The sequence below is a fragment of the Cupressus sempervirens genome, chromosome 3 (assembly GCF_028749045.1).
Source record: "Cupressus sempervirens isolate cs-2001-9-10 chromosome 3, ASM2874904v1, whole genome shotgun sequence".
NCBI classification, from domain to species: Eukaryota; Viridiplantae; Streptophyta; class Pinopsida; order Cupressales; family Cupressaceae; genus Cupressus; species Cupressus sempervirens.
The window spans coordinates 882,690,391-882,713,547 of NC_143120.1; the positions used below are offsets into that span (position 1 = coordinate 882,690,391).

At 36.6% G+C, this 23,157-nt stretch overlaps 2 protein-coding genes across 4 annotated transcripts; both read left to right on the forward strand.

Annotated features, from left to right (window-relative positions):
• Positions 1–4,190: 4,190 nt before the first annotated feature.
• LOC149569615 (uncharacterized) lies at positions 4,191–5,513 on the forward strand. The gene is made up of 3 exons (XM_089816954.1): positions 4,191–4,443; positions 4,509–5,273; positions 5,371–5,513. The coding sequence occupies exons 1-3, from the start codon at positions 4,191–4,193 to the stop codon at positions 5,511–5,513; spliced, it is 1,161 nt and encodes a 386-aa protein (XP_089673080.1).
• Positions 5,514–8,638: 3,125 nt separating this feature from the next.
• Positions 8,639–10,709, forward strand: LOC149569616 (uncharacterized). Of its 3 annotated transcripts, none has more exons than XM_089817767.1 (5): positions 8,639–8,783; positions 9,328–9,631; positions 9,782–9,860; positions 10,034–10,155; positions 10,287–10,709. In XM_089817767.1, exons 1-2 carry the CDS (start codon positions 8,676–8,678, stop codon positions 9,616–9,618), a joined length of 399 nt encoding a protein of 132 aa, XP_089673893.1. In that variant the 5' UTR covers positions 8,639–8,675; the 3' UTR covers positions 9,619–9,631; positions 9,782–9,860; positions 10,034–10,155; positions 10,287–10,709. The 3 variants fall into 3 exon arrangements, with proteins under 3 accessions (XP_089673893.1, XP_089673892.1, XP_089673895.1); XM_089817766.1 differs by having other exon boundaries at positions 10,052–10,155; XM_089817769.1 differs by lacking the exon at positions 10,034–10,155.
• The last annotated feature ends 12,448 nt before the right edge of the window (positions 10,710–23,157 follow it).

A 23,157-nucleotide genomic window follows, 5' to 3' on the forward strand; every position in this document is an offset into this window, starting at 1 on the left:
ATTATTTTTTTTAAACAAAAAAAATCAACCACTACCGTGCCGCCGACGGAGTAGTAGCCGAGGTGGTGGGTTGGTGGAGGGCTGCCTCAGGCAAAGCTATGGAGGGGGCCGTCGATAGAGCCACTGGCGGACCGCCAGCGGTAACTGCTAGCGGTAACCGCTACGGGTGGCTGCTAGCGGTAACTGCTAGCAGTTCCGTCGCGGTTTGCTAACTTTCGTAACTAAAAAATGTACAAAAATTTTAATGATTTTTTAAATTTTCTATCTTGGAGTGTGTGCCAAGGGTCATATGGGCTTGCTCGCAAAATTTTTTTTGCTTCCCAGATCAACGTTGTCCAAATCGGACAAATTTTATATCAAAACAAGGGTTTTGACGCCTTCTGAATCCATCTTTGAGGTTTGTTTGGCCTCAAACTGCTCTGAAAATTAGTGACCCCGTATTTTCTCAGAAAAAATCGAAAAAACACCAGATCTGATCTGCCAAACTCTTGTTCTCCCTTTTTCTTGAAACACCGAACAAGCTACAGTAGATCTAGCTCTAATACCATGTAGGATTTGAGCAAATACACCAATCAAATACATGAAGCCCAAGAAAACCTACATGCAGAAAACCTATCACGGAGAAGAAAAAGACAAGAAGAGGCAAGGGTTTGATTTGAAAACAGAAAAATTGTTTTCAGACGAAGAAAAATACTATTCAACGAATTCAATAAATTACAAACAAATCCATCCTTATAAAGGAGATCGAAACCTGAAAAGGGTAACCTAAAGCCTAAAAAAGCTAGGGTTGCACATTATAATTAATAAAATATTAATTATATGCACCTACGAGATAGCTTAAGCAAACTAGAGTAATAGGCAACTTATTTAATTAAATCAAAGTAATATAATTAATAAGTGAAAACAATTAATTACACTAACAAAAGTAGGGCTAAGTGTTATTTGCAGTTAATATAAGTAGTTAGGGGCTGTGTAAATATGGCCAAGGGGAATTTTTTCTGTAGTAGTCACACAATGGCTGCAGAAGCCATTTTTCAATGACCAGACAATTGCTACATAAGTTATTTCATAGCAGTTGCACAATTGTTTCATAAGTGTTTTGTAGTAGTTATGGTAGTTGTTGAAGATGTTGTATTTTAGTAGTTTTGTACAAGTTACAATATAGCTTGAGCAAAACAACATTCTTGGTATGAGTGGTACTAGATAAGTGAGGGTTTGTAGGACACATACATTCTATTTTGTATTAACTTCTCATGGATATGCAGTTCAATGTTGCAGCAACTCTAAAGCCATTTGGTATATTAATGAATACAATAAGCCTATAGAGAAGGTGGGAAACTTGAATGTTGGTATGGGTATTTTGAGGGAATATGTTTGATAGGTACCTCTAAACATCATAGAGAAGGGGTCTTGCAGGAGCACCTACGATAGGATCAACATTTGGCACAAATTGTATACTTTTCATATATGGTGGTTACTTCCATTGGCTTTAAACCTACTTGGGTGTCATCATTAGGTTGAGTGACTTGATAGTATAACATTTACATCTTTGTCGTGGGACTTGGAAGTGAATACAACAATTCTATCTTTGTTGTTGTACTTGAAGCTTCACAACTATTGTGTTCAATTGATAAAAACATGTGAGTTATTGTGTTATTTTGCTAAAGTTTCTTGTTCACTTTTTGCGTGTATTTGAGAAATTGAGAAATACTGCTACTAGAAAGAAAAATAAATCAATGACTAGGTTTAAACCATTTGTCTTGGATAGGCCATAAATCATTTAGAACCATAACTAGATTAGACTGTCTAAGAAAACAAATCTTGACATTACACTGATCTAGACCTATTAAGAATCCTATAAAGACACAGTGAACTAAAGTAGTAGCAATATAAATCTTGAAGAAGGCTTCTGAGATGAAATATACAAAAAGACATTTTATAAGTACTTAAGAAGATGAAATATTGTCTTTTCCTTGCTTATATTTTTCTAGTATATTGTGCTTTTCTTGATTTTTTTCTATGTTTTTGTAAGGTTCCTAGATTTACAAGGACATGTTTGCGATGAACAAGATAATCACAGTGAGGATGTTTTGTGAAATCAAGGTTGTGTAAAATTGTGAGTATATAATCAAAGAGATAGGGAAAAATGAAAAAGGAGTAGGGCATTTGTACAATTAGGTGTAAGGAAATAAATATTTTCAATTTTCAATTTTAAAAAAAAAAAAATTGGCACATGTTCTTGTGCAACATTTGTTAACTGCAAATGACAAAGCATTGTACAACATCATTTAAGTTGTTCAAGATCAAAGGAAGAGTTTTGTCAAGAAAAATTCCAAATAGTCCAAAATTTCTTAAAGCCTTTGGAACAAAAATATTTCGTACATATCATACAATCATAATATTGACTATGAATATCATGTGGAGATTACAATGACCAATAATGAGGTCATGTCTCAAGTAGGACATGACTTCAGATTTGGTAAGACACTTCTCCAATAATTTCAATTTTGTTTTAATCCATATTTCAAAATAAAAGTACCTCATGCAAGGCTAGAATGTTTTGGGTTTACAAATAATTACTAGTTATTTGGCAAGGTTTGTTTAGATTTTGAATTCAACAGGGAAATTAATTTAGTCTGGTCAAATAGCTAATGATCTTAGCCTATAAGATTAGATGAAAATGTTTCAACATTGTTATGAAGTTTTTGGTAGTTCGGCTTTGTATTATTTCATGCTCGCATCTCCATGAGAATAGTTTAAATGGTTTGAGATGAAGCAATGAGTGGTTTCCACCAAGGGTAAATATAGTTTTCACATTTATTCTTGGTTGTTGCAGCAACCACCTTGACTGCATTCCTTTTTCCACAACTGTCATTCTGGGGTGGATATTGAAAAATTGTACATTGTAAGCTTTGATCATAACCTTATATTTTATTGCATGAATATTTAATAATAGTAAATTAAAATTATTATAATTTAGAGATATTAGATATTTGAGTGAGTTTGTCATTCCATCCATTTTTTATCTATAAGTCATTTTCTATGTGTAACTGTTGTACCACTATTGTATTCTCTTTCTTTTCAATAATGTTTGAGGATTAGAGTTTGTTAATAAACACAAGGGTAATAGAGCAGGTGTGTTTTGTAGCATGTTTCATTGACAATCCACGAAATTTCTATTTCTATCTCGTTTGTTATTTTCCAATGTAAAACTATTAAGTTAATAATTAATTTAATAATTCAATATCTAAAAATACTTGTTAAATTAAGTTTGCTTGAACTGAATTCGTTGTTTATCAATTGAATTTTTTTATTGTTTTGCAAATCAAAGTTACTATCAACATGTTTAACCTTTCGTATTTAATTTTTTTTTATCACAAATTATTATGTCGAGTAATATTATACTTTTGAGGCAAGAGTCTACAACACAATGGTAAATTGTGAGCCTCTTAAATGAGAATATTATAGACTAAGAAAAAATTAAAAAATTATATTTCTACTTTATTTAGAAAGACTATATATGAAGCTCTTGTTCTTTTAGCTATTTGCAAGGCATAGATCTATCTTTCATTTTTCACAAAAGAGACTCAAACTTTAGAACTACTACTTTAAATTGTAATCGTATGAGAATGTTGAATGCTGAAAAAAACTCATTATGTCAAAGAATTTAATCCCACATGCGAATATGACGACAAATAATATTTAAGAGCCGAGATGAAAGGAAAGACAAACATCCTAATCGCTCAATTGAGATCCGGTTCCCACCATTTGAGATGTGAAACTGGTAGATGGAAGGTCCCTAAAAAAGAGTGGGAGGATAGCATACGAAGACATTCACAGCGTCCACAAAGAAACATTAAAAGTGAACAATATAAAAGACTTTTTCGAAGGACCAAGACTCCTCAAAGGGGTCATTTTACTTATGCAGATTCACAACAAAAAAGACACGCTGGAGAAATCACATCAGACTGACTAGGAGTTTTATGTAGGTCTTTAGAGTTATGGCCTCATGAACGTCATTAAAAATCTTCCATTCATTCTTTACAGGCCAGCAACTCAAGGCTCTGCCTCTATTTAACTCTTTAAATTAAGACAAGCCAGCAACTCAAGGCTCTGGCGGATGTTTTTCTCTGTGCACACGGGAGGCCGTTACACTGCACATTTCCAGTGGCTGATGTTCCAATACTGCAATGGCGTTCTCTTTTAATTTGTGGGATCCCACACTCACAAAATTTGCTGGAAAGTTAATATCACTTTCGGTGGCTGATCACAATCTCTCCCAATTCCTGGGCGCAACCAGTCATAAGGAAGTGCTGCGCCAGGACATGAGCTCTTACGCTCGCTCATTCCTTCTTTTCACAAGCAGATACATCGATTACTCCACATGTGTCCTGCCGGGAAGCCCATATCCCCAATTGGGAATTATACCGAGTTCTATCGCCTGTAACAACGGAGGGATTTGGTATTCACCAAACTGGATCACCTCATTAAAAATTGAAACGTTGGAGGCAACGGCGGAGATCACGGCGTGAGAAATCAACGGGGTCTGAGAGCGCTGGTGCAGCAACCACGTTGCTGGAAATGTCTGAGAATGAGTTATGATGCCAGAGCAGAAGGGGAAATATATAGGGTTGTATCGGTGGCCATGGAGAGGAAGAAATTCTCTGCATTCGTAATTGCAGGCCTGAAATTGATGGAAATGTGGATGGATTTAGCGGCTGCTGGTTGTGCGCTTTTAGCGAATTGTTGGAACATGGTTTGCCCTAAATCGCAAGTCATGGAAAATGAATCTGCCCTCGTCAACAGCAACCCTGGTCCGGCAAATGACAAATATCGATCGGATGAAAGTATAAGACAGCAAGAGATTCTCCATCAAAGTCATTTTGAGGATCTTGTAGATTGCAATGTCGGCAAATTTGGGTTTCGGAGAAGATGTGTGTCTTCGAAAAGAGGACCCTCTGCGTTTAGGGGAAAAGCAAGGGTTTTAAGGGCGGCTATTAGCAAGCCTATGTCTTCCCTCGAAAGCTGTCTCTATAGTTATGAAATTGACAGTAGTAGTTGCATCTCGTGCGGAGGGCAAAGGCAAAAGCCTCTTCTTGTTAATGATGGGAGTAAAATCATGGGAGCGGAGATTTCTCCTCTGCTGCTTTCATTTCCTGTTACAAATTGTCTACTGCCTTCTCACAATGACATAAATAGTGATGGGCATGGGTCTGTACCCGTAACTGAACTTCCTTCGCCAATAGAATGCAGCCAAAGTTCAAGGAATGCAGGTATGATTAATCGTAATTCCTCTTTTAGCTTCAGAATTGTTTCCTTTATTAAGGTTGTTTTATTTACAATATTTATATTTCACAGATGCGTGTGTAGGCTATCGTTTGGTTTGTTTTGGAGTTGGCATTGGCATAATGTCCACAATCATGTCAAGCAAGAGTGAAATGGAGATGCTTACATGTTTGATAAAACAAAAAGAAGAAAGGGTTGAGGAACTGGAGGGAGAACTAGTAATGTAGGTACGCTCTGATACCACTGACGAAGGGCCACACCACCCTTACCAACTCACAACCAATAATGCAACAATATGAAGACAATTTTATTATACCTGAAAATTCAATAGCAATTACAATAACATTTTTCCAAGATCTCTCAAGATCCAATCCAAACCCAAGCTAGTCCAGATACACACTCTGGTAGAAACCTCTGAGATCTCAACTTGTGCTCGCAAGCCACTAAGCAACCTCCTTGTTTCTAAACCGCAGTCACTAGCTCTTCTCCAACTTTATCCAAGATCCAAGCGTAAACTGTCTCACATTCGACGCTCTGTCTACACTCACAACTCTACCATAATCCTACTGTAAACTGCCTCACATTCGGCGCTCTGTCCATAGACTTAGGAAAACTCACTCTTCACTTCCTACTTCTCTTTCACACCTTGAAGCCTTCCAAGCTTCTACTTCCCAAGCTACTCCTTCTCGAGCTTCTCCTTGAGCTTCTACCTCTCAAGCTTCTCCTTGAGCTTCCACTCTTCAAACTTCTCTTTGAGCTTCTCCAAGCTTGATTAGAAATGTTCATATGCCTTGCTTAAATAGGCACTTACCACCCAATACATGACTTATCCACAACCTTCTACACAATATCCACAATCTTCTAAAACTTCCATAACTTTCTAGAATTACAACTAAGCACCACCATGTGGCTCAATTAGAAAATTACATTTCTTTTATAGATCACAACAAATATTAAATGCAAGATTTAAGAAACTTTCCACAAGCTTCTAAGATGCCACTTACACACCTCGATTAATGTAATGACAACTATTTTTCTTATTTTTCTATTTTATGCCCCTATGCACCTCGAAAATAGAAATTCCTCTTTTTTTCTTTTTCTCCTTTTTTCCCTTTTTATTTATTTATTATTTCTCCTCTAATTTTCGTCACTTTCTCTCTCCTTCACAATTTTTTTTTTTTTTTTTTTTCAATTTTTTTTTCCAATAATTTTCCCATGCAAGATGCTCCTGCATCAGACTCCCCCGGTAGATAGAAAAGTGTGTCCCACACTTTGACGTCAAAAGAAAGATCTACCACCATCTTCATCTTCACTAAAGGCTTCCACCTCAATAGGGACAACAAAACCACCATGCAAATCTTCCACACCAACATCTCAACCATCCAATCAACAAGCTCATGCACAAGAACAAACTGAACATAATGCTTCATTAGCAAACTCCCATTCACATCAACAACTAGTGAATCCACACCAGCAGCAACAACCCCCGCATCAGCAACAACAAACTTCATATTAGCACCAACATGTAGATCTCCATCAATACATGCCAAACTCTCAAAACCAACAACCTCATTGCTCACAACAAGATGCTCTGCAACATACAAGTCACCACCAAAAACTGGATCATCCATGCCCAAATGCTCTACAATCTCCATGTCAGAATCAACCAACTGATCATGAAAATCAACATCTGTCCCAACATCAACAACATTAGGAATATCTTCAGCAACAACCTCTAGTTGCTCTGCAGGTTCTGCATCAAGCTCCACAAATTGATCAGCAAAACCATCCTCTTCCACCTCAACTTTGTGATGCCATCTTCTCTCACGAACCTCCTTAACTTGATCAACCAATCTATCATCCAACCGAGAAATCATCTTAGAAAAATTCCTCTCCACTATATCATGAATTTTGGCAATCATCTTAGGGTCCAATCCTCTTGGAGCCATCTTCCAAGATCTTCGTAAACCCTCTGCAACAAATCCTTCCCACGCTCCTTGTGACAACCAAATTGTTTGCAAGTCAGATCGCAACCTGCCACCTTGCACGAACAATCAGGAACCAGATCACAAGTCTAGGACAACAAATTTGCAATCCACAAGCTCTGATAAACTTCACCCAACCAAAGTCCTGGTACAAACTGCCTCACACTTCGGCGATCTGCTTGTACACTCAGGAACTCCTGCTCTGATACCACTAATGTAGGTACGCTCTGATACCACTGACGAAGGGCCACACCACCCTTACCAACTCACAACCAATAATGCAACAATATGAAGACAATTTTATTATACCTGAAAATTCAATAGCAATTACAATAACATTTTTCCAAGATCTCTCAAGATCCAATCCAAACCCAAGCTAGTCCAGATCCACACTCTGGTAGAAACCTCTGAGATCTTAACTTGTGCTCGCAAGCCACTAAGCAACCTCCTTGTTTCTAAACCGCAGTCACTAGCTCTTCTCCAACTTTATCCAAGATCCAAGCGTGAACTGCCTCACATTCGACGCTCTGTCTACACTCACAACTCTACCATAATCCTGCTGTAAACTGCCTCACATTCGGCGCTCTGTCCATAGACTTAGGAAAACTCACTCTTCACTTCCTACTTCTCTTTCACACCTTGAAGCCTTTCAAGCTTCTACTTCCCAAGCTACTCCTTCTCGAGCTTCTCCTTGAGCTTCTACCTCTCAAGCTTCTCCTTGAGCTTCCACTCTTCAAACTTCTCTTTGAGCTTCTCCAAGCTTGATTAGAAATGTTCATATGCTTTGCTTAAATAGGCACTTACCACCCAATACATGACTTATCCACAACCTTTTACACAATATCCACAATCTTCTAAAACTTCCATAACTTTCTAGAATTACAACTAAGCACCACCATGTGGCCCAATTAGAAAATTACATTTCTTTTATGGATCACAACAAATATTAAATGCAAGATTTAAGAAACTTTCCACAAGCTTCTAAGATGCCACTTACACACCTCGATTAATGTAATGACAACTATTTTTCTTATTTTTCTATTTTATGCCCCTATGCACCTCGAAAATAGAAATTCCTCTTCTTCTTTTTTTCTCCTTTTTTCCCTTTTTATTTATTTATTATTTCTCATCTAATTTTCGTCACTTTCTCTCTCCTCCACACATTTTTTTTTTTTTTTTTCAATTTTTTTTTCTAATAATTTTCCCTGCAAGATGCTCCTGCATCAACTAGAAATGCAAGCTTCATGCACCGTGAAAGACATATCTGATGAAGCTCTTAAAGACGTATCTGATGAAGCTCTTAATGGTTTAGAAACTTGGCAACAGACTGTTGCTTGTCTTGATGCATTGTCTACTGAGGTGTGTGTGATTGAGAAAACTCCAGGTAAAACCCCCGACAAAAAAATGGAGAACGTGACCAGTGTTGAAGCAGAGCTTGAAGCCGAGTTGGAGAAACTTGGATTCAACTTGCATTCTCTTAGCCACCAGAGAAGATTTCTTAGAATCAATGAGGTTAGCTATTAGAAACTCAACTGCTCTCTTTTTTTCTGTTTCGGATAGATATTAAAGCCATGCTGCCCATGTTGAATTTGTGCACACAGCACAACTTCTCTTTTGAATTGTTTTGATAGGAGTCACTTTGATTCTGGTCATCTTATCTCTGGAGCACAATGCTTTCGTTTACTTGGCACTTGGATGTGTATAAGTTTTTAAAAGTTATCACCAGAGTAATGGCTTGACATGCATTGCCAAAGTATAAGACTCACAACATGCTAATGTTTCGAATTGATGACAAGCAAAATGAAATGATACTTTCAGTCACAATATACCTATATAGCTAGAGCCTAGAGGATACGTTCAGCATAACTAGATAGACGATAAATTAGAAGATGCCTTGTACCCTTTTACATACATTGACTCAAGTGCTGATTGGTTATGCTTGTTATCTAAACATATCTATAAAGCAGTTTTAGTTTTTTCAGTATCATGTTTACGATCTTCCAATGGTGTTTTATGATCACGCAGCATAACCTTGAGAATTTCAATCGTGTGGCAGATTGACTCAGATTGCAGTGCTGATGTTGTCAGTGGACAACTGAGAGAGGATGGGTTTACGTGTAATGCAGAATCAGAGGAAGATAATAATTCTTCAAGAGATGAAGAATTTAATACAGAAAACTTCTGTGTTTCACCAAGGGATTTGGAAAGACGGTTGCACGAGGTTATAATATCAAGGCTTCAAGATCGCATTGCAGAGCTTGAAACTCAACTTGAGGGGAGTCAAACTAAATTGCATGCGATCAAATCAGCTCTGAAGCAATCAAATGAGTCGAATCAAACATCTTAATCATTAAATGCAGGTATTTATAAGCCTATTAGGTTTTGCTTGGAACTTTTTTCTTTATGAATTTTAGGACTCTCACCCACTGATCATGCCTCTGTTACTTACATTGAAATGGATTTTGCTGGCATTCCTATTATTGATGTCGAATTTGATAAATGTATGTCAGATTTGCGTATAGATTTTGGACTGGATTCAGAGGAAGTAGGATCTGTCTCCTCTTTTTTGGAACACCCTGATGATTTGAGGTACACATTGACCTTTTCATTTCAGCATTGTGTAGAATAGAAAATTCGTTGTAATTTGTTAGTAGTAATTTTTGTTTTATCTCGCCTTTCAGATTTTAAGATTTTCAATTGGCCACTAAAATGAAAGTCAATGTTAACATTCATTATTACCAATGTTTTCATTTTAAATTTAGACAGTAAATGATTAACAGAAAATCAAAGTTGTGGAAATACAATTCAAACTGTCACCACTGAACCTTGATAGACATCTCTCCAAAGGTATTGGAGTTTCACAAAAGGGACATGAACATTCATGGTAAGAAAACAAAAATGTTTATATGCTTTTTTTTATACAATTCCTTTCATTTCTATGATAATGTTTGTTTTGATTATGATAATAAATTTAGCTGTCTCTAATTCTCTCTTTGTTTTGCAAAACTATTTCAGCTGCTGTAAAGGTCAAGAATGCTGCAAACACCAGCACAAACAAGAACACTTCTGATCCCAAAAGCGAAAGTTGCCCTTATTCAAAGTTCCTAAATGCTAGTTGGGTTCCGTTACAAAATTTGCATTGCATTGAGTGTATGTGAAAAGTAACTAGTATGTGAACAGTAACTAAACGAAACTCAAAATTTCAGGTGGTAGTATTAGGGTTGTCGCTGATGAGGAGAATGTACCAACACTATGAGGGAGTACAAAATGTCCAAAAAAATCTCAATGGGGAGACCAGTGAGTGGAAAGTCTCCTATCTATGCTAATTGTACATCAAGTAAGGGGTGGGAATTTCATTTCTGCAAGGCTACATTGCTCAAATATCATGGCTTCCTGTTGTTTGTATCAACATCAATACTGAAAGAAAAAAATTCCTTATTTGGTTTTTTTTTTTTTTTTGTTGCAGTTATTTGATCTTTCGAAAAGCCATACATATTTTTTTTGGCTGTCATAAAAGAGTTTACTCTGTATCATCTGCAGATGCTGATTATGGAATGCCTCATCTCATTTCGTAAAATATTTTCTTAATCTTTGCGCTGGTCTTGAGCAGGAGCTTTTCTCGCTTTCATTTGGCTTTAGCTTCTATTTTTTTCATTTTTCAAGGAAAATAACTAATACTTGTTTCCTTTTGTATGGTGTTGAAGTGATTTCTCATTTCAGTTAGTAAGAATGTTAAGAAAGAACTTCTATGAAACTTACAAGTATTAGTATATATATTACATTGTTAATAAATTTATTATATTGATTAGGTTAGACAGTTACAAAGTAGTCTGTGCATACTTAAATTGTTTAACTGATTTCTATCAGGTGCACAAACATTATAAATACCTATCAACTTTAAGGCTGCAACTAATGAAGAAATCTTTGTGTATATAAATTGATTATAACTCTTCTTTTGTTTACATCTCCATAAAGAAATTGGAGTTTAGCAACAACTATTAAATTTTTAGTGGATGAATCAAAAGAAATAAAAGGATATTTGGCTATGGAGAATGTGGTTGACACATTATATAAATATCATGGTTTTAATTTTAATACTTGGAAAATGAAAATTTAAATGCAATCGATATTTTTAATTTTAATTTTAATATTTGACAATATACTATATTTTTTGTGCTTCTCTTGCTCTTCATCCTGATGATGGATCACGTAGTGTGATTCGAAACGTTGATGGTAAAAATCTTAACACAATCGAATCCAGAAATACACCAGTACAATTTAAATGCAATCGATGAATAAAAATTAATGGGCAATAGGCACTAGAAAAGAATGTCCATCTATGATTCTCACTTGCACCACATAGACTTGCACAAAAACTCAAGTGAATTTTGGGAGGAATTGAATAAGTTATTTGGAACAAAAGCGCCTAATGCACAAATTTCTTTAACTACTTCGACTATATAGATTTCAAATGGAAGATAAAATTACAATGACAAATGACATAAGTAATTTGAGGTATATTATTGTTGCTTTTACACTTGGCCAAACTACTTCTCATAAGTTAGAAGATACATTTCAACACTTTTAGCAAAAGAAACAAGATATCAAATACAAATGATTCATAAGGTGTTTCTCAAGTTAAAAAAAACTTATGTGCTCAAACACATAACAAAATATCAAACATGAGAAAAGAGGAGATCATGTGTTATAACTATTAGAAAAAATGGTCACATATTTTGGTCTTGCAAAATCCATGCTAGAGATGTTCTTAATGGAAACATGAAATATGAAGGTAATATTACTTGTGTTGAAAATGAGGACTTGTCAAATGATGAAGCCATTAGCTATGATTTTTTAAGTGACCTCGGAGAAGTATTATAAACCTTCATTCATTGGAGGTTGGAGGCACAATACGATGAAGGATTTAATCATCTCAACTTAGCTTCTCACTCTGAGATGATATTTTGTTTGAGAAGCATTTTAGGTCTTTTGGTTTTTTGTTTATTCCTTCCAATGCTGACATTCTTTAAGGTACATGTATTGTGAAGTTTGATTTGTGGAGGCAAGTAAGGGGTTTTGTGTAGAGTTCATTATGGCGAGGTTGTGATTCAGGAGTTATGGAGGGAGAACTTGGGATTCTTAGATAGGGACTACACCTTTACAAGGGTTATGAGATAACTTGATGAAACTCTGCTTGATTTAGGACTTGTTTCTCAAGTGAAGATTTTTACAAAATGTGTATACATCTTGTATTCAACAAATTTTAAAATGTAGATCTTAAAGGAGGTTTCTCAATAGATAATACAATTGCAAGAACAATGTAATAAAGGGGTGATTGTTTGTATATTTAGTGCATTGTTATCAAATTTATTACATTGATTAGGTTAGATGGTTACAAAGTGGTTTGTGCACAGTTAAATTGTTTAACTGATTTCTGTTAGAATCTGATAAGATTAATAACCCAGAAAACTAGTGCAAAGAATAAATATCTAAACTATGAATGCAAATGATACAAAATCAAAATAGCATCATATAGTTAGTCTCCAAGAGAGTAATGCAAATGCTGGAAGCAAAATAGCATTAAGAGGATGCAAAAACAAGAGATGCAAATACAAGTCAGGTAGTATGCTTATATAGGCTAGGAAGAGGGAGGAGGTAGCAACACCAACCAATGAGGAGCAACCATCTATCTAACTAAAGATAGCAAAGTATCTTCCCAAGATAGCTAATGGATGCTCACATGTAGGAAGATGACACCTCACAACCATTCACCTAATAAGACATGCTTTATTAACCTAAGTGAGATTATTAAAAGTGTAATAAAAACTTAGCAAAATAGGAAAAATAAAAAACTACACTAACACCCCCCCATAAGCGAAGCTTAGGTGGATGTAAAAATGGGTCTCGGCAAGTCAAGCCTGATGAGGTACCCATGTACATAAAATTCTCCCAAAAGAGAGAGAAAAGAGACTCCCCAAAGAAAATTAGAACTCCAAGTGAGAGGAAGCGGTCCCCCCAAAAGATGAAGCATCCCATACCTCCAGCAAAGCTTGCAAATTTTGTCCGGTAGATCCACTTACATCGAACAATTTTTCTTTCCTTAGAAAAAAGGACAAGATCCCAAGTGTGGTTCCTCATCAAGAAACTATACTCTTCCTGCATAGTTGTACCTCACTCAGAAATACCAGAAGCCTCATGAAAGGACTGTGGATTTGAGAGAGTAGCAATGAAGATATGTAGAGCATCCTGGAATTGTGAACGAGTCTGCTTGGTGTCTGATGGATCCCCAACACAATCACTTGCAAACTGCAAGGTCTGTCTAGCCCAAAGTGGATCAGAAGATGGAGAATCTAGAGGAGAATCATCAACCTATAAATGATGACTAGGAGAAGAAGGAGGTGAGTCCTCTGAATCATGCTCTACATCAGAAGTGGAGGTAGAAAACTACTCAAGTGAATTTGACCCATTAGAAGATCTATCATGTATTCCAAGTGACTCCAATGTCAAAGTAGAAGGCAACCCTGTGACCATGCTCTACTGGTTAAGCTAATGCAAGTAGTGGAAGTTAGGATGGCCAAACCGCTCATGCCATAATCTGCTCACATCATTAGAGTGAGTGAGTGAAATAGTCAAAGGAGGATCAGGAACAAAGTGAGAAAACATATAGAGTCGTGACTGATGATCTACTCTCCCAATTACAACTGTAGAATCATTGTGCAACTCACATATCTCCACTGAATCAAGAGTGAACTCAACCTGCTTGCCTAAACCTGTGTGAGTGATTTGGTGTACCGATAGAAGATTAGTTGACAATGAGGGTACACAAGGAACATCATGGAATGTGCCATCCCCCACATCAACAGACCCTCTCCCACACATCTCAACAAGAGTGTTATCACGCATCAAAATAGAAGACATAGTACATGGCTCCAAGGATGCAAGTTCTTCCTTAGATGAAGCCATGTGGTGTGAAGCACCCGAATCAAGAGCCCAAGTGGATGGTGAGGAAGGAACTGCAAAAAGGGCCTTGCCCTTTCCTTTCCCCTTGTTGTTTTCTTTTTTCTTGTTAAACCCTTCATTAGAACTTTGTTTGATAGACTCAGGAACACTGATATTATTCTTCTCAAGAATGTATGTCAAGTGATCAAGTTGTTTCTGCAAACATTTATGTTCATCATGACCAAGTCTTTCACAATAGGCACATTTGACCTTTTCTTTCTTAGGCTTATCGCCCTTGGAAGATGATGTATCAATAGTTGCTTTTGAAGAAATCGATATCTGATCCTTCTTCTCCTCGCTATTCTTTTGTTTCTTATCCTTACTATTGTTGTTACTACTTTTTCATTGTTGTTCTTTTGTGCCTTGGTTGGCAGCCAAGGCATGTGACTTAGAGGACGTAAGAGTGTGTAAGGAAACTTGGCAACAAAGAATATAACCGTTTCCACATAACCCATAATAGATCTAAAATAAACACAGAATTAAAATCCACATGCAAGAGAATAGACAACATACCCACAAAATGTGACACAAGATATACCCTGGGAAACCCTCATTGAGGGAAAAACCCAGCCTCCAAAAGCATTCATCACTATGTATTATTCAGCAAAAAACACCATTGCCATACAACCATGGAAGCCTTCATGGCCATAGCCACAACCGAGCAAACTATGTGAACAAGCATGAATCCACACATCCCATGCCATGCTTCCAACCTTCACAAATGCTCCCTTGGCTAACCTGTTAAGCCTTGTCCCGTTCGACTCTTGCCTTTTGTCTTCTCCTTGTCACTCTCTTTCTTCTCTCTACAACAACTACCCTTGTGGCTGCTTATATAGTAGAAAGTCCTACAAAACCACTAAGTGGTATTACATAAACCATGTGCTAAAACCATGTGCTACCTAACCCACTGACCCCACATTTAATATTGGGCATTTAATTCTTTTTTTTCCAATATTAAATAATTACATAAAATATTTTTACAATGTTACAATACAACTCATCAAGAATATTCCATGGGAATCTTTACATGTTGCACGCCCATCTAGGCACAACATTACATAATAAAATAAAATAATAAAATAAAAATATTATGCAATGTGTGCAACACCCATTATCTCAACAATCTCCCACTTGTTGTATACATTGCATAGGGTCAATCCGTAGCCACATAAATGAACAAGGAACAATCCCTCCTAGCACATCCACCATCATGGATCAAAATACACCAAGTGCTCCATCCTGGTACCCACAACAAAATCAAAGTATCCAACATCTCAAACATGAATGATCTCACCTCCTATTATGCCACTCCCACTGGACATACATAGAAGCCATCCAAAGAGAAAACCACCCAACCTGTCACATTAGAAGATCATAAAATCCTGTACCAACTAAAATTCCAAGCACAAATAACCTGATCCAAAGGTAATCACATGTATCCGTAGTTGTCAAAATATCCATAGCTGAAATAGCACCCACAGCAAAGTGCCAAACCCATCCAACTATCCATACCTCAAAGGTATAACAAGTGAATCTCATATCACTGACATATCCAATCTACAACCTGCAATCACAAGCCTCAAGAGCAATACCTGCCACATATATACTAAGAAGCTCCCACTGCAAAGGATAATGTCAAATCTATAACCAATCCACTCAAGACATCTCAAAGAAGTGAATCCATGTAGTATCAAGAACATCCACAATACATAAACTAATATCCTGCAAGAAAAACTCTCATAACAAGTCTCCAATGCTCCCAAATTCTCCACAACCAACAAAGGAAAGAGATAAAGAAATAACCATGTCATTTCTCACATGACATACATGAGCACAAACCAGTGATCACAATCTCCAACCAATCTCAAATCCAATGTAGGAAAAACTAAACATCCAGGAAGATAACCGAGACTAGAGAAACCATGCAAATCATAACCTGTATCATGTCCTTCTACACACACCTCTAGATGTAAACTGTGCAAGTATGATCTCCTCCATAAAACCCCAACAAGAAGCCTCAACAACACCCAAACCATACCATATAACTCATCATGGATGTAAGCCTCTCACAAGAAGATCAAACTCAATAAAACCATTCCTAAACCAAGGAATAACCATTCCTAATCCAAGGAATATGCCTAGTATAAAACCATCTCCCAAACTCAACCAGCATAACAACATATGCACATGGAGATAACCAATGCTAAACCATCTCTCAAATGAACCCTCCAGAACTAACTCATGTACCATAGCTCAAGATCCATATCCGTGAAAGACAAGCATAAATATAATGCAACTAAGAAAAACAATGGGCTATACCTCTCAAGTAGCAAACCGCCGAGTAGACCAAGAGTGGGGAATGAGAATGCTCATCAAGATACCCAAGTCTCCAACCAAGACTCGTCTAAGAACAATCTCCTCTCAAGTCCATATCAGGTGACTGCCCCTCGGACTTCCTGCTGAAACCATCAATCGTCCCAACAAATACTTCTCTAATCCAAGAGAAATCAACGTCACCACCGTCTCTAAGTATCCACGAGCACCTATAACCAATCAATCCATGCCAACTCCAAATGCAACATAGCAATATCATGAAGTATCCAGCTTATGATCAGTGTACTCAATACCAAGAAACTAAACCAAGATCAATGTCAAAGGTCCAACCATGACCTCAGGAACATAAACATGACAACATGATCTTACCATCTCAACTAAAGAGATAACATGCTCCATATGAACACACCATAACATGTCACAACTCTAAACGTGTATCAAGAGTATACCATGACATAATAATGAAACCATCCTCACACCAAGGATAACATGCAAAATAAAAGCATAAACCACACCTCTGCCAAGAACCTTGTGAGTCCTCGAGATGCAACCATCTCCACACACCATGAAGAAAACCATCTCCACATATCAGGAAGAACCATCTCCACATACCATGAAGATAACCAAGAACTCCATGAGTCCTCAAGATCTAACCATCTTCAAACACCATGAAGATAACAAGTGCACCATGCAAATGTCAAAGACGCTTCTGCAGCAACAGGATCTAAGACAAACCTCCAACATCTGCAAACACTCAATAAATATATCAATGCCAACAACTCCCACTCAACCGTGGTACCAAGTCACCTATGGCATCATAAAATCCATCCTCTCCAAACCAAGAAGATATAAACCAAACCAGGAACTAATCCTGCACTATCACCCCATCACTGTCACAAGCTCCCACTAAATCGTGTTTCCAAGCTATCCATGACATCATGATGAAAACTCATCCTCTAACCATGAGAATCAACCAAGGTATTAAACCATCAAAGAACTCAAAGTGCACATCATGAGCTCCTCAAAAGAAATCAAATAACCATGATCCTCAATCAAGAAGATATACCACCATAACTAAATCAGAAGATCCAAGCTAATGAACATCAATGATGTACCTGTATAACCAATCATGTCATGCCAAAATCTATGACACCATGATCACATCCATGAGCCAAGCATTTGGCTCTCAATATGTCCAACCTGTCAGCATAGTCAACCACAATCCTCTGCCATGACTGTACCTGGTAACAACATCTCATCCCTTCTACATGAAAAATAAAAATCAGCAAATCATGTGACTTAGGGCATAGACAACCCAAATCCAAGTCACCAATATGAATATGCATCAATAATGAAAGATCAATGGGCAAAGACAACCCATAACCAAGCTATAAACGCAACCTGTAAGTATAGACCGCTTACAACACTGCACAACTTGTAGATCCAACAAGTCATCATGCATATCCAAACCAAACACTGATAACTATATCATCATGAGACCAATCAAAAATATGAACTGAGTATACAATGACATCAAAACTTAACTCTCCAATGCCATAAACTCACAATGTTACCATAGTCAAAATATACCTATAAACTGTTCAGATCAATATATCAATAAATAAATCATGCCAAACCTGTACCAAATCTGAACCAATGTGTAAAGCTCTCCAAGAGCTTTCCGTTGACTACTCAAAGTCCAAAATCCGACTCCGTACGCCCAAGTTATGCCCTAATCCATGCTCAAAATAAATAACATCTGACTTTAGGGCTCTTAAAACCTAACAAAATCTCAAAATCACAGAACCAAACCTACACCATCTTGTAGTGCTCTAAATTATCTTTCCAACACCTATAAGAACTCTGAAATCTGATATTCTGAGAGAAAGTTATGGCCATTTTACTAAAACAGTCTTTTTACCATTTTCAGTACGATTTTTTATTTTTTATTTTTTCAGTGACAAAAATTTCGACGGGATTAAATTTGACCGCCATCATGGGCTAAAACCAAAAAACTCTTTCATTTCCTCTTAACATGGCCAAACTAGGGCATATTATATATCAAATTTTATGGAAATGTTGACCCGGATCTAATGGTGAGGTCTGTTTTTACCCAGGAGGTCATTTCTGCAAGCTACCCCCCAAAACCCTCATTTAAATGAAACATCCAAAAACCTCTTTTGTCCAACAATTTCACATGCCCAAATATTTTACCATCTCATCATAATAGCAAATCCAAAACCCTCAGATCTGCAATAAATCATTCATATATCTTACCCTTTCTTTTATCCTCTCATGCATTCCTATGGATTCAATCTAGGGTTACAATAATAAAACCATAGCTCTGATACCACTTGTAAGGAAACTTGGCAACAAAGAATATAACCGTTTCCACATAACCCATAATAGATCTAAAATAAACATGAAATTAAAATCCACATGCAAGAGAATAGACAACATACCCACAAAATGTGACACAAGATATACCCTGGGAAACCCTCATTGAGGGAAAAACCCAGCCTCCAAAAGCATCCATCACCATGTATTATTCAGCAAAAAATACCATTGCCATACAACCATGGAAGCCTTCATGGCCATAGCCACAACCGAGCAAACTATGTGAACAAGCATGAATCCACACATCCCATGCCATGCTTCCAACCTTCACAAATGCTCTCTTGGCTAACCTGTTAAGCCTTGTCCCGCTCGACTCTTGCCTTTTGTCTTCTCCTTGTCACTCTTTTTCTTCTCTCTACAACAACTACCCTTGTGGCTGCTTATATAGTAGCAAGTCCCACAAAACCACTAAGTGGTATTACGTAAACCATGTGCTAAAACCATGTGCTACCTAACCCACTGACCCCACATTTAATATTGGGCATTTAATTCTTTTTTTCCCAATATTAAATAATTACATAAAATATTTTTACAATGTTACAATACAACTCATCAAGAATATTCCATAGGAATCTTTACATGTTGCACGTCCATCTAGGCACAACATTACATAATAAAATAAAATAATAAAATAACAATATTATGCAATGTGTGCAACACCCATTATCTCAATAGAGTGCCCATTTGGATTAGCTTGTCCTGTTCTCGAGTGAGATTGACAGCAAAATCATCTAAAGATGGCATGGTGAATTGAGTACCAAGTGCACCCTTAGTAGCATAGAAGGTAGAGACAAACACAGAATATTCTGAACTTAGCTTAGAGAGAATACTAAGAATCAATTGTTCATCTTTCTTTTCAATTCCACATTGTTTTAATTGTAGCCTTAGTGATTTCAATTTGGTGAAGAAATCTTGGATTGTGTTGAAATTGCTTGGACTCAAACTAATTAATTCATTTTCCAACATATGACCCCTCATTGAATCTTGTGTGCCAAATAGTGTTTCTAGCTTTGTCCATACTTCATTTGGTGTATCCAAAGACTCAATGTGAAATAGCAAGTCAGGAGAAACAGACAAACACAATGTTCCATATGCCTCATCACATTTGTTAAACCACTTAGGCTTGTCTTCATCTTTAGCACGTTCAGTTTCAAGTCCCATAGTTATCCTATTTAATCCAACTTTCCTTAAGTGAATTGCCATGCGTGATTTTCACTCAAAGTAATTGTATGGAGTTAGGATGGGCATATTTGTTTGATCCATGATGAAAAAATGCTAAAAAAAAGAGAACCCAACCACGATAATGCCCCCCCCCCCCTGTTTGATCCATGATAAAGAAATGCTAGAAAAAAGAGAACCCAGCCATGATAATGCCCCCCCCCCCCCCCCCCCCCCCCCCCCCCCTCAGTTTTACTCAATCAAAGAACCCCCCCAAAAGAAATATGATTTGGCACTTTATTTTAGTGCGTTTACAACTACCACTATAAAGAAATACTTAGTGGTCTTGATTTCAATGCATTACAAACCCTCATGAAGAGCATATGCTAAAAGTGAAACTTGGGCACAATAATCAAGAAAAAAATAGCACCACTGCGATCTACTCAAAAAATCATGCACTTTCAAAAAAAGAATCGTCTCGATACGAGGTCGTATGAGAAAGTTATGATCCTCCGAAGTTTTCAAAACGAGAACTGTGCACAGTCACGACTGAGAATCTGCAATTTCTGAAGAATTCATGCATGAAAATCAAAAAACAACTCCACTAGTGGATAGAGCACAAAAAAATAGCCAAGTTCATAATAAGAATCATCAAAATCGGAGTCTGTATGAGCAATAACGAGACATTTAAAAATTGCATTCAATTCTGTGACTACCAACGGAGAGGGGTATGGTTGTAGCCTTTCATGCTCGATTCTTCAAAATATACAGCTTGCATGCAAAATCTAAAAGATACCCAGATGGTTTTTCGAGGCTGCAAACAAAACTTAGAAAGCATTTTCCTTGCTGATGTATAGAAGATGTTGCTGTAGTGTAAATCAGACGCCTTTAACATTAAAAAATGGCTCCAAAAATCAAGAAACGACCCCAGCAACCAAAATATGACATGCAAATGTTGGGTCAGCTTCCTAAGTCCATTAATGGCATGCTGGAACCTGCAATACTGATTAAAAACTCCAAATATGCAAGTTGGTTGTCAGATTTGAGATTGAAACCCCAGAGAAAAATTATTTTTGTCAAAACTTTTCTGATTCTCAAGAGCATCCAAAGATGCAAGATAAGAGCATACTTCATTTTTTAAAAACTACAATAAAATTTATTAGCCCCCCCCCCCGAATCTCTCAAAAAAAGAAACTAAAATCTACTCTTGCACATAGAAAAGCTCTGAAACCATGTTAGAATCTGATAAGATTAATAACCCAGAAAACTAGTGCAAAGAATAAATATCTAAACTATGAATGCAAATGATACAAAATCAAAATAGCATCATAGAGTTAGTCTCCAAGAGAGTAATGGAAATGCTGGAAGCAAAATAGCATTAAGAGGATGCAAAAACAAGAGATGAAAATACAAGCCAGGTAGCATGCTTATATAGGCTAGGAAGAGGGAGGAGATGGCAACACCAACCAATGAGGAGCAACCATCTATCGGACTAAAGATAGCAAAGTATCTTCCCAAGATAGCTAATGGATGCTCACATGTAGGAAGGTGACACCTCACAACCATTCACCTAATAAGACATGCTTTATTAACCTAAGTGAGATTATTAAAAGTGTAGGAAAAACCTAGCAAAATAGGAAAAATAAAAAATTACACTAACAATTTCTATCAGGTGCAAAAACATTATAAATACCTATGAAATGTAATATACAATACACTGAAATAAAAGAATGTCTGATTTATTTTGATAACAAGTATAACTAGGTTTAGTATTGACATTTATCTTTTTAAACTTAGAAAATCAAAGGAGACCATCGCTACACATTCTTGGGCTCATAGAAGAACATGAGAATCATCAAATTCATTCCCATTGCATTGGATAAAGATAATATAGGATGTTTTTGGCCTATCTTTTAAATAAATAGTGCATATTAACTAAGAATCCTGCAAAAATACTAAGAAGTTGAAGTTAGCTTTTATAGTTGAAAAGACAAGTTTTTTAAGGGCATATTCAATATAACTCTATATTAACTTACCTCTGCTCAAGAGACTATTGAATAGGCTAACTGATCTAAAATATATATTCTTGAATGTAGATCTTGATATGAATGATGATAGTGTTCACTAGAATTGCTTCACATAATGTATCGGTGCAACATTGGTCCAAGGTCTAAGCCAATTGTCAAGAATCTCTTCTACAAGTCATGAGTAAAACTTCACGTGAAATGACTAGTTCTCATCCTCAATCCTCATAGAGCTTGACATGAATGATGATAGTGTGCATTAGAATAGCTTCACATATTGTATTGGTGCAACATTGGTCCAAGGCCTAGGCCAACTGTCAAGAATCTCTTCTACAAGTCATGAGTAAACCTTCAAGTCAAATGACTGATTCTCATCCTCAATCCCTCTTCAAAGATTGATTTGGTAAAGCCATCTTCTTTCCATGTTATTGTGTCATCACAACATGATGCAAGAGTATCGTTGGAAATCTTGCATCAACAAAAAATATTATCCATTTCCTATTCATTTGGACAATTTCATATTGTTTTAGCTTATGATTGGTCTAGTTGCCTGATTTTTTATGTGATCCTTATGGCATGGTCAAGGTGTTGTACACATCTTATGTCTAGGTTTGTATGTTGATTTGATGTTTCTAGATAAAGTTATCTCTAAATTGGTCTAATCCTTTGTGGCTTTCTTATTCTAATGATTAGGTTGGTGTAATGTAGCTTGCAACGGCACATGATTCATGATATATGATGTGCATTGACACATTGTTCTACGTTGATACATGTTTCATTGACCCTCTTGAATGTTTGCACGACTTGATGTATTCATTTGGGGGTGTTCTTATTATTTGGTTTGTGACCTATGTATTTGTAATATGTTTTCTTTGTCTTCGAAATTAATTATCAAATAAGCCTACTTGTGGCTAGTGATCTTGTGTATAAGTAAGGTAGTTGTTCTAGATAAAGTACTATTAGGTAAATAGGAA

Bases quoted from the DNA above. Each gene is read 5' to 3' on its own strand.
- LOC149569615 (XM_089816954.1), top strand. From the start codon at position 4,191: ATGGCGTTCTCTTTTAATTTGTGGGATCCCACACTCACAAAATTTGCT. The intron at 4,444-4,508 runs GTAACAACGGAG...GAAACGTTGGAG, and splicing joins TATACCGAGTTCTATCGCCT to GCAACGGCGGAGATCACGGC. The intron at 5,274-5,370 runs GTATGATTAATC...ATGCGTGTGTAG, and splicing joins CCAAAGTTCAAGGAATGCAG to GCTATCGTTTGGTTTGTTTT.
- LOC149569616 (XM_089817767.1), top strand. From the start codon at position 8,676: ATGGAGAACGTGACCAGTGTTGAAGCAGAGCTTGAAGCCGAGTTGGAG. The intron at 8,784-9,327 runs GTTAGCTATTAG...ATCGTGTGGCAG, and splicing joins GATTTCTTAGAATCAATGAG to ATTGACTCAGATTGCAGTGC.